At 37.5% G+C, this 12578-nt stretch overlaps 2 protein-coding genes across 7 annotated transcripts in view; both read left to right on the top strand.

The window, feature by feature from the left end:
* The window catches only part of cdc42ep4b (CDC42 effector protein (Rho GTPase binding) 4b), a 29534-nt gene extending 17165 nt beyond the window's left edge, over window positions 1-12369 (top strand). For 3 of the 4 annotated variants that reach the window (XM_078570996.1, XM_078570998.1, XM_078570997.1), the window contains exon 2: window positions 6354-12369. In XM_078570996.1, the coding sequence (XP_078427122.1) occupies window positions 6629-7642 (1014 nt within the window). In that variant the 5' untranslated portion in view covers window positions 6354-6628 and the 3' untranslated portion in view covers window positions 7643-12369. Of the gene's footprint in view, window positions 1-6333 lie in introns of all 4 variants that reach the window. The other variant, XM_078571000.1, reaches the window with a different exon arrangement.
* rpl38 (ribosomal protein L38) overlaps window positions 1-12578 on the top strand; it is a 56682-nt gene that overhangs the window by 17176 nt on the left and 26928 nt on the right. The window lies entirely within an intron of this gene.

The raw sequence follows: 12578 nt of genomic DNA, 5'->3' as shown, positions 1-12578 counted from the left end.
CATGATGCTGAGTAATTTCTGTAGTAATGGAGAGCTCTTACACATCACCGCTACAAGGTTTTGAGTGATAACTTTTTCCTGCAAGTTTCAAACTAAAAATGAGACAATTTGAACTTATCCTACTGCACAATCCCCATGGTTTACAGTAGAATGATAGAACTGTTACAGCACAGAGGCCATTCAGTGTGTCATGTCCATGCTGGCTCTTTGCAAGAGCAAGTCGGTTAGGCCCCTCCCCTGTCCTTTCCCCATAGCCCTGCAAATTTTTTTCTCTTCAGGTGCTTATCTAACTGCGTTTTGAAAGCAGTAATTGTATCTCCTTTCGCCACACTCCAGGCAGTGCATTCCAGATCATAACTACTTGCTGCATTTACTTTTTTTAAAAAAAAGCTTTTCTTCATGTTGCCATTGGTTCTTTTGCCAGTCACCTTAAGCTGGTGTCCTTTGTTTCTCGACCCTTCTGCCAACGGGAGTAGTTTCTCTCTCTCTCTCTCTTGTCTAGGCAGAAGCTAAGTATATCTAGAGAGACCAGCTTTCAACAGCAAGCATAATAGCAGTGCAGGAACATAAAGTCATTTCTCCAAAACAATAGGATTTCTTCTTCAGGTGTTTTAAGTGGCAAAGCAAAATTGGCTTGTGTGCTTTTTGGATCGTACCTGTGGACAGTCTATACTGTAACTATAGTAGTTCCAGCTACTTTTTCAAGCTGAAATAATAATACCTTCTAACAGAAGATATCCTTCAAGGATCTATGCCTCACATTAAGTGCTCCCTTGTCTGAAGGAGATGTTGTGCATGACAAGTTTTCTTTAAATGTTTTCTGGTTGATTGAATACTAACATGCATGTGTGTTGTAGAGGGAACTGAACTAGTTTAAAAGGTGGTATCTGATTAGATTGTCTTATGTATTATGTGTAAAATTATGCTGATCAGATATTTATGATCTAACTTGGTAAATTTAATTTGCATTCTCTCATTAAGTTGCCAACCTGGCATGTGTTCTCCTATCATCTGACACATGCATTATAAAACAGTGCACTTGGGTGCAGAGTTGCAGCATGCATGATCACAAGTAATTCTTCCCTACCAGCACCCCCCAAATTACCTCTGTCTCTTGTATGTTGTCTTTCCAAACATTAATTTGTGGCTGAAGTAGGGTGTATACTGAGCGTAATAGAGGCACTTTTTTTATCCCCTTCCAAAAGGAGATTCCATTTCAGCTACTATTATGCAATCTCAATCTCTGTTACCTTATCCGGTTGGCGAAGGGCTCCGAGGAAGCAGGTTTATTTATCTGGTCCATTGGTTGGGCAACAGCACAGGACACTGGGTCTGAGATTGTAGTAATTATCATGATCCACTCCCTCATTTTAAAGATTCAATTTCTTTCTTTCCAATCATATTTGTAAATTGTGAGATTGCACTTCACTTCACTGTGGAATTTGAGATTGTATACTGCCATGATCTTTATACGAAATCATACAAAGAAACATTTCAAAATTGTCTGTTGCATAAGTGGGAGATTTTTGACCTTAGCGTTAGATTGATTTGGCATGTGTAATGGGGAAATTCCAGATACTGAGCCCTGCCTTTAGGAAGACAGAGGAACAGCCATTCCAGTGGTTATAACCTGAGGATATGTCACAACAATATTGGCTATATTGCATTCGGGTGATCATTGGTTCGCGTTAAAAGGAAGTGATCAGACTATTTTTTTCATCTGTCTGAATCAGAGCTTAATTTTTAAATATACAGTCTACCATATGGAATGTGTGTTTCCTTCATTTTGGTAATATTTATTGAATCAAATATTAGAACTGAAAGAGAAGAAAGACTTTTAAATTGTCAAGATTTCTCAGTTGCACTTAATATGGTCCAGGCCAGATCTGATACTGTTGAACTATTAAGGTGTTTTTGAGAATTGTTCATGAAAAGGAAAGAAATGAAAAATGATCCAAATCATTTATTAAATCATTTTTTACCGTTAAGTTCGTTTTGAATCTTCGCACATATAAGGGTCATAAGGTAATGCCTTTTAAATTACCTGTATTTCCCTATATTCTTCTCAAGGTATTAACTCATTGAAAGTTAAAACAGAATCTGATACTTTATGTTCATGTGTGAATCTTTGCTAAGTTTCAGTAGATTTTTAGCTGTCATGAGAGCCTGCTTTGATCTGTCCTCGATGTCCACACTTCTATGTTTACAGTAGATGTTGAATAGTGATCAGAAGTCTTCACTTTATCTTGCACAATGAAGAGGCAATGACTCTTGTAGTATCCCAAATGTCATTTTACCCAACGTAAGATAATTCATAGCATTGCAGCCAAGTTGGTTTTTTGTAGTTGCTTGTGTTCTGGTGGCCTGTAAGCTGGGCATTAAAACATGTGACTGGAGGAAGGGTGGCACAGCAAGTAATCTGGAGGTTCAAATTGCACCAGAGAACCGACAATCCCTTTCCCATGACTGTGAAGGCCTTAGTATTAAATACTCTTCTGATCTGCAGTGCTGGTGGGGATGCTGTGGCATGGACTGCAGTGCTGGTGGGGATGCTCTGGCATGGATTTGCTTTCCTGTTGAACACCAACCATTCCATCTGTACAGAAGCTCATCTGTTCTCCTTTGATGTCATATCTAATAAATTACAAACTGGCATCTATTAAATAGTGATTCTATGCTACTAGAGTGGTGTGTGGTTTGCACTCCCTCCACTATATCATGTCCCTGATTTACATTACACTGCACCAGTGTTCTGTCTTGTTCTCCATATGTAAAATTGGAGGGGGAGTTGCTTGGCTCACCGGTCCATTTAAGGTAGACTCCCATATGCATCATGTGCTGTATGGGAGAAAACCTAAGAGAGAAAAAGTTGATACAGTTTTATCAAGCCATCTTTAATTTTCTCACCAAATGTTTCATGTACTTGGGATGCACCATATATTCTGCAGGCCCTTTTTTGCAAATGAGCCAAGTAGTCACTACATTTCCTCTTTCCTTTTTGTTTTCCCCACATTGCTTACAATTTTATGAAGATGTGAAGGAAGAGATGGTAAGGATTATGTAAACTTAACCCTTTTATTTGGCTGGTCAACATCAGAAGAAAAATAGAGTCTACTGTCTGAAGTATAAAATTCCAGGGAGACATCTTTGTGTTCAGAGAAGCCTGAGCTTATCTAATCGAAATTACTTTGTCTCATTTAGAGAACCTTCTGACTACATCACAACAGTAAATCTGGAGGAGCAAAATTGTAGTGTGAGTTTAAAGTAATGAATTATCTTCTAGATTATAAAGCAGCCTGTGTGTCATCTGTGTGAGTGAAGTCTACTATGGCTTTTGACTGAAACCATGATTGTGACTAATTGAAGAGCAGTTTTATTTCCCATTCATTAAAATCAGCAGGCTGTAATCAGCTTAAAATTGATTAGAACTGTTGAAAGTTGAATGAGCTTTCTTTCTCAAATTATTGTATTTCAGTTTTGGAATGCCTCCAATAAGTTTTGTTGGTAAGTGTGGGAATACATAATTTTAGTTTTTGGTCCCTGTTCTCCCTGGTATTTTGTTTTGTGAAGTATACAATAATGAGGATAAAATATTGACTTTCTGAAGATGCAATAAAACTTGTTTTTTGCAAATGATGAACTCATCTGAAACCCAAGTTAGCATTTTTTTTCTGTTGTCACTTGTAGCCATATATTCTGCAAGCTGTTGCATGAGGATATGATCCTCTCATTACCTAAGTAACTATACATGGATGTGAAAATATTACACCAATCTGGGAGCAAGAGTGATAAGTGCAACTGTTTCCACATCTAAAGGATAAATATGTAGTCTTGTTCTGTTAAAGTGCCAACAAAGGCTTACTTTCGTAAGTAAATTTCTAGACATACAGACAAAACATTGATGTTCAATAGCCTCTCTGTGCTGTTAGCTGATCTCAGCTAGGACTGTAACAGGAGTATTGCACTTGCCTTTGCAGTACCCCTAGCCGAAGATGATCTGTTTGAGTTGAAGGCCGATGTATTATCTCTGGAGGATTAGCCTTTTATAATCCAATTTTAAATTTATTATTGTTTAGTTGAATGCCCCAATATTTTTCCAGCCTGCACATTGCCAAGCCTTTTGAATGGATACTTTTTTTTTGCCTCTTCTTTCACCAGTTATTGACAGTGAGCATCTTGGTTAAGATTGAAGTTGCCATTGAGGTGTCCTAATGCTCCTTAGTTTCAAATCCTAAACCACACCCTCTACAATATCAGTCTTCATTTTTCTTTCTCTACTACCCTTTTATTTTTGTTCTGAGTGCCATTGCCAGCTTCATTTAAGATGTGATCCTCTTAGCAGCTGAACTGCGTTTTCCACCTCATCAACCTATGTTGAATTCTAATCAAGCTATGCGATGAGAGAGCAATGTGCCACGCTCTCTGCCTCCTTATGTTTGTGTCAGTTTGTCTGTGTGCTAATACCTTTGCCTCTCAGTCATAAATTGTGGATTCAAACCTCACTCCAGGATTTAATCACAATATGCAGGCTGCCATTTCAATGCTGTGCAAATGAAGTTGTTAAAGCTGAACCATGCATACTCAGATGTTTTTTAAAAAACACCCTTGGAACTATTGAACAAGGAGCTCTAACTGTCCTGTCCAACTTATAACTTAAAAAACACTACCAAAACAGATTATCTAATCATTTGTCTCCTTGGTGCTTGTGGGATCTTGCTATGTGCCAACTATCGCTTACATTTACCTACAAGCAGTGTGTGCACTGAAAGAAATTAATTATGATGCAATTTTGCATTGTCTGAAAGATGCTATATATATAATTGGTCTTCCATTCTTTTTATTGTCCAAATCTGTTAAATTAATGAATTTAAGCAGGTTCTCACTGTCCTGTAATTAAAAGCCCAAAGGTACATAACTTCTGTTTTGGGTCATAGTATGAATGTGCATGGGATAATTTTTGACTGTATAGCTGATGATAGAAATCGAGAAAAGGATAATTCCCTGTATATTTCATGACTGAGTTGTGGTCAACCAATGCTATTTGTGATGTAATACCTTATTTGCAGCCCAGTGTGGAATTTAGAGGATAGGCATGAAATCCATTACAGAGTGGGCACTAACTCAAGTGTTGGGTAGGAGAAGATCTATATAGGCTAATGTCATTGACCTGTATGGGAGTCTGGGGATTATCTCTACTTCTGGCAGCATGGAGCTGAACCATATTCTGAAATGTATCATTTTGGTCACCAAATGCACAAGTAATGCCTTGCAGTGCAATCACTGGATTTGGGGAGGAAGCCAGCCATTGATGCCAGTACTGTACTGTAATAAGAATATAATGTTAGAATTGATGTTTATCTTAATTTGCAGAGCTTCATTTATTTAAAAATGAGATTGAGTTTTCTAATTGCTTTTTGCAGAAACGTCATCACAAAATGGTTATACACAATTGTGTTTTTCAATGAAATTGGGCTTATCGCATTCACCAATTTAAACTTTTGATTTCATAGAATCGCACAGAAAGCTATTCAGATTATCTTGCCAGTGCTGATTCTTTGAAAATGATCTGATTATTTCCACTCCCTGGGTCCTCCCCCATAACCCTGTAAAATGTTTCCCTTCCAACTCTATAATCCTATTTTCTTTTGGATGTTAGAATTAAATCTGCTTCCACCACTCTTGCAGGCAGTCCATTCCAGATTATCAACATGCTGCATTCATTTTGAAAAGTTTCCTCTCTCCTCGAGTTCTTTTGTCAGTTGGTATTAAGTCTGTGTCCCCTGGTTTCCGACTCTTCTGCCAGAGGACACAGTTTCTCCCTGTTTACTATATCAAATCCCTCTATTAATTCATCCCCTTCACCACCTTCACATTTTGCTCTAGGGAGAACAATCCCAGCTTCTCGAGTCTCCACAAAACTGAATTTCCTCAGCCATTGTATCCTTGCGTAAAATCTCCTGCAACCTCTTGACATCCTTCCTAAATTGCGGCACCCAGAAGTGAATACAATACTCCAGCTGAGGCTTAGCCAGTGATTCATAACATGCTTGCTTTTGCCCTTTATACCTCTGTTTATAAACCCACAGATTTCATGATTTTAAAACAATCTTTTCAACTTATCTTGACTTCATTGATTCTGTCAATCTACTTTGTTTATCCCAATATATTTTACTAAAGTTGTTTGCCATTTTCTGAAGCAAATGGTAGTGAATTTAAAATTTCATCAAGAGCTTTTTAGTTGGTCAGTTTGAAGATGTCTATTGAAATAGATTTTTTTCCCCCTATTATCCTGTCTAAACCTAAATTATATGATTTAAATGTTTTTGAAATAAGTATTTTCTTTTTCTGTTTAGGTGCATCAAGTAGATTGGAATACTGAAGCAAGTATTGGCAAAGAGCAGCTGCAATGGAAGATAATATGAGACTTCATGAACTGTAATTTGTGACAAGTTGGTTTTGTCAATTCTGCATTGTGGTTGGATCAAAGGCTGAACCTGTGCTTTTATCTGCATTAAGAATTGATTGAGTTTTTTTGGAACATATCTGAAGACCAAAATATTTTGATCATCGAGGATTTAAGTTCCGGAATTCCAGTATACTTGTGTTGTGATCCCTTTAAATTTGGAAGATGCCGATCCTGAAACAGCTTGTGGCCAGCTCCAATCAGTCCAAACGGCGGTCTCGCATAGACTTGACTGCAGATATGATCAGTGCTCCTCTTGGTGATTTCCGCCACACTATGCACGTGGGTCGTGGGGGTGATGTCTTTGGAGACACTTCATTCCTTTCTAGCAAGGTTGGAGCTGCTGCTGCTGCTCCTCCTCCTGCTGAAGCAACCCCCAAACCAGGGCTTCTGTCTCGGAAATTCAGAAGCAGCAGCAAACGGTCTCAGTCTGTAACGCGTGTTGATAAGCGGGACACACTAACACAAAGTGATTCAGCTATCTTTGTGAAAAATGCTGTGTCTTTGCCTCAGCTCAATGATAAAACTGTGGAGCCCACTAATCAGATGGCAAAGAGTCTTTCATCAAGCCCCCTAAAGAAGCTTGGAAGCGAACAAATGGAAGATAAACCTGTCAATGGGGCTGTAAGCATAACTGAAAGTAAATCTACTGAATATCAAGATGAGCGAGACTTTGGAGATATTACGGACCTTCCTACATCTCTCTCCAGTGGTGGCTTTCCACTAAAGCATGCTGAATCCATCATGTCCTTTCATGTTGATCTTGGCCCTTCGATGCTTGGTGATATTTTAAGTGTTATGGAGAAAGATACTTGGGAAAATGATATTGATCTTGGCTTTGGAGATGACAAAGAAGTACCCCATTCAAATTCACAAAAGGTGGTCACAGAGAAGTTTGTAGAGGGGCCTGCGGTATCAACAGTGGCATTGCAAAGTAACATTAATAATGTTGTATACAGCACAGCATCTGGAAGTCACTTATCACAAGATAGTGGCTCTGTGTCAAGTTTGGCATCTGGGGCTACAGAAGAGAGGCGATCAGTTTATGAGGGAGTTAGTCATGGAGATGTAGACAGTATGAAAAATATTGCTGAATCCAGAGATGCCTTCAGAGAGGAAGAGAATGAAGGAGATGAGGATTTTACCTTCATGGATGAAGAGGATGAAATCCGTGTGTAGAATTGCCCTTGGTGGAATATTTGCTTTTTTTAAGGATTTGGAGAGCAAGATGAATTTGTCTGTCCTAGAATTTCCAGCATTAATGAATTATGGCAGGATTGCACTAGACTCATACACTATAAACTCAAAATAAGTTCTGTAAAGGCTGTAACCAAAATTCTTCAATCCACATAGGCCAGCAACATCTGCAGTTACTTGTGGCGGCTCACTGCTTATGTTTTATTCAACCAGAGTTAACTGTGTATTATGCACAGGTTTGTGCTACCTTTATATAAAAAAGTACATTCTGTTATTGATCTCATCTTAATTTTTGACTGTTTATTAAGAGGCCAAAAGGACTTTCTTCAGAAGATGTGGCCTGTCCAATTCCTGTTTCAATATTCGGCCTTGTATTTAGAAACTTTAGTTTTAAGGTGCCCCACTACTAAATTTCAGTTGTTTACTTTTTCCTCCCTCCGGCTGTTCTTCTAGATGTTCATTTGACAGGTTTAGAACAAAGCTTTTCAGTATATGCACATAGTCTTCTGTGATGCATCAAACCTTCACCTGAGATGGCTGAGTTTCACCAACTCTTTGGGCACTAATTTATTTTCACAGGTTAAGATGTGGATTGCAGTTTCTTTACTCATCACCTCTTCAGTAACATTTCTGAAATAGTATATAAAAACATAGAATATTCCAATTTTTCAATATTATAACAATCTTGAACATTAAAATAGGCTACATTGTTATAGAATACTAATACCCTTAATGCTTCTAAATGTTCTCTCATCTGTTTCAATAAAAAGCAGTTATGACATAATAGTACAATGGTCTTTGATACACAGAGTAGTAATGATGTGTTTGAGACTGTCATTGAAACCTGCCAGCCTGAGGTGTGATGACCACTCTCTGCCTAGTTGATCACATGCTAATCCACTTTCATTTAATTAAGTGGGGACTGACCTTGAATTGATCCTAATATTGCAACAGTGATTATCCTTCAAAAGTATTTCACTGGCTGCAAAGCAGTTTGAGGCATCATGAGGTCATGAAAGGTGCTATAGAAATGAAAGTTTATGTTATGTTCAGAATGATGAGAACCAGGTTCTAAGGCATTATCCACCTACATTAAACTATCGAGTCTTTCTAAGGCTTGACTGCTTTTCATTCCAATTTTTTGTTAAATGAGTGCAATAATACGTAGAATATTTGTGCATTTCCTTCACCCTACTGTTGCCATCTTTCCCCTCAACACTGGTCTTCATCATCAAACCATACCCCCGCCCCCCAACCTCAAAAGAATACTTTTACAAGGCACGTTGCATGTATTCCACAGTTACAATAGAGTTGGGGGCTGGGTGGGGGGTTTACATCAAAGGAACAGGTCAACACACCAGCCAACCAGATGGCTCCTAAGCTTAAAGTCTAATGTTTAGGGTAGCAAAAGAGAGAGAGATTTTTAATCCTCCTTTTACCAAGACACAGATTGGTTTAAGATTTTAGGTGTGCTTTCTTGGACAAGTGAACGCCTATCAACACTATGGACATGCCAGCTCTTACCTCAGTATGCCATAAACAAAAGGCATCCTGTTTCAAAATCTTTGAGGTGAAGGGTGAATATTCTGCTCTATGTATGCACATAAAATAAAATTGTCTTGCATAGGTAACCTTGAATTTGTACCTCCAATAATGTCTTGATTTGTTGTGCATTCTTAATTGTAGGCAGATTGTATTCACAAATTCAATACTGGTTGTCAATTGAAGTGTAGTATATATAATTCATAGTATTAATATACAAATTAAGTAGCTGAAAAGTCTCAAGGTAAAGGACAAATATGCAACAGCTAAAATTAGTAATGCAGCCATTGTGTTACATTTACAAATGCATGTTTTGGAACAAAAGCCTCAGATGCAAAATGGCAGTAACTGCATTAACATAATCCAGCAATGCAAAAGAAAAGCTGTTTTCCTTACTGACTGTCAATTGGAAAGGGTTGAAATTAAAGCAAACTGTTTCTATAGAAAAGAACACTACTAGCCAATAGTTCATCAACAATTCCAATTTTTCACATTTTAATAAACTAATCGCAGTTTGCACCAAAACGTTTCTGCCAATACTGGAGCCCTTTTCCCCCTTATTCCTTCATTCTCCGAATGGTAGCATTTGAAAATCGGGATGTGGCACTTAACATTCTGTTCCCACCAGCGTCTAACCCACTACAATTTTTTAGTGGGCTAAGAAACCGGAAAGTAAGTAAGCAGTGCTCCCGTTTGAAACATGCCGCTTTACTTTAATATATACAAATTGGGGTCTATGATTTACAATTGAGTTTCCACTGGGCACAGTGCAGAACTGTACCTAGTGTGACTTAACTGGTGGTGTTCATAGGACCTGCTGGGAGCTGCTACCAAAACACTAACAATTATGCCTTCAAAAGAAGCGTGCATGAATGCTTCTGGCCCACAAAAATCATTTCACTTGATTCTACTGCAGGTCTGATTATACTTTCCAGGCACCACCCCCACCTGATAACATGACCCTACCAGTGCAACTCCAAGGGCCAGCTATCTGGAGATGGTTTAGGCCAATTACTAGGAGGGCATCCAATCACAATGCCCAACTTCCACCTATTTTCTACCTACAATGCAAATTAGGTTTAGAAGTGAATAACGCAAGCTGCATAAACAACTGAAGGATTATTTGAATACAAAATTACATGACTATTATTATCAATGTTGAGCAGAGAAAAAGTGTTGTAAAGGAGCATGTTATGGAGTTAGATTTTTTGACAAATTCTTTATCTCCAGTTTCTTATCCTAGTTTAAGGTGGTGAATTAGGCCAAATCATCCACCTATGGGCAATGCTAGTATCTATTCTTTCTTTATAGAAATGAAGAATTAAATGTTTGCTTTATTGTAAAATTAAATGTTTTGATTTCCTTTTTTAAATGACTTAAATCTTATCACCCTGCTTCCCCATAACTCTCCAACATTAATATTGTATGTAAAACACAAATTTGAATACTTTCAAAGGCAGGAATCAGAATAGTGCCTTGTGATATTAATTTTCTTCAGTTCTTTCATATTACAGATTAATTCAGTATGGATTAAGAACAGAATTTTCTTTTAAAAATGGACAAAGTAGCTGCGTTTTTCAGGAATGTGTTCCTGTTGCTGGTGTTGCACAACATGTTGCTTTACAGCCTAATTTTTTAATTTGAAAATTTATACTATTATTTGGTGATCGGTGGTGGCTCCTACCATGAATGCTGGAATGTATAAGAGACAAGTTGCCATAAAACACACTTTTGTGCAGGACAGTAGTTTTGCTCAACATTGTAATCATGTACACTTTCTAGCCATTACATGTTTTATATGGTACAGTGTAAAGTGTTGGTCTGATCTAAAGTGTTTTTGTTCAGCATGTTGAATACTGATCATTTTCAACATGACAGCTGTGCACACAGCCCATTAACTGTATGCTTAACAGGAATGTGAAGGTTGGTACTTATGTTGGGAAGCAGTCCAGATATTGACCCTAATTGTCTTCCAGACAAGACTTGAGGTCAAATTAGATGATGCAGTGCTATAAGTATGTTTTGTGTGTAATATAGCTTCAACACTAAATTAATTCCTTTGCGTTTTAAAAAGAGAAATCAGTGTACATAAGTTGAGTGTTTCTATCCTGTGATGTAAGCTGCAGCATAAGTTCCTTTTTTATTAATAAAAAGTAGTATTTGATCATCTTTAAAATTGGCTTGTTAATAAAGAGCAGTTTGGGGGGTGGGGGGGAGGAAGAATGGTGACCAGAGCATCACAGAAAGTAGCAGCAAAGTATTTATCTTGTATAGAACTGTTTCTGATCTAATTTCAATTTATGTCCATTGTTAAATTATAAAGTGAAAAGAAAAAGCTGCAAATGTTGGAGATTTGAAATAAAATGCTTGAAACACTCAGCCAGTTGGTATCTGTGATGGGTAATGATGTTTCAGGTATGTACTGTTCAGAACGTACTAGTGCATGGATAAAAGATGTTACCATCCCTTGCTTGGTTTCATTTGTATTGTGTTCTTTCACCCCATCTAACTGTGCAGGGCTTGCAGGTACATTTGCTGCTGATGCAGAAAACCACTGAACAGGTGGGATAGAAGGAGCATAGTTTAGAATATTTTTGATATTTTTTTGTAAATAAAACTGATATGGATAATCTGGAGTTTGGAAAATTGAACAAAAACCTAAATATTCAGTAAATACAGGTTCCCTGTTAAACTGGTCCATGAATGTAATACCAGAAAATCTGATTTGAAACTTACCACTAAAATGATTTTTTTTGCACATGACCTATTTTGCTAGTAACCTTTTAATAAATCCAATTGTGTGCCAAATATTTAAATAAAACTTAGTTGCTAAACTATACTGCAGCTGTGAAGTGATCTCTTCTCTGCTCTCCCAACCATATTTAACCACAGAGGTACTACATTGTATGTGTATATGTATTGATAGCTCACTTTTTTATTGTGTATTTTTTTCCTAATGAAAATGAATGAAATAAACTGACAAGTCTTACTTTAAAGGTTTTACTTTTGAAATGCATCAGCAATACTAAAACCCAAGTGGTACTATCGCTGATTTCACTGAACACAAGCTAATATTTTAAAATGCTTTGTCATATCAGAGTAGTGAACAACATTGGTTTATTGATTTTGGGGGATTTTTTTGGTTAATAAACTGTATGCAAAGTGGACTCTTTGTTGTGTATTGTGAATTGTTTTTGCTGCTATTTGACCTCATTCTAGCCATATACCTATTGCTGACTGAAGCAAGGCTGTCAGTGGTAGATAACACCACAACAAAATAACTATTATGTGCTTTGGAGCAAATGGGTTGGCTTGTGTACAGGGATGATTTGTCCAGCAGGGTCAGGGAAAGTGAGCAGGAATAGAAAGAACTGCG

Source organism: Cetorhinus maximus, chromosome 24 (genome assembly GCF_964194155.1).
Source record: "Cetorhinus maximus chromosome 24, sCetMax3.hap1.1, whole genome shotgun sequence".
NCBI classification, from domain to species: Eukaryota; Metazoa; Chordata; class Chondrichthyes; order Lamniformes; family Cetorhinidae; genus Cetorhinus; species Cetorhinus maximus.
This window is presented reverse-complemented; position numbering and strand designations above follow the sequence as displayed.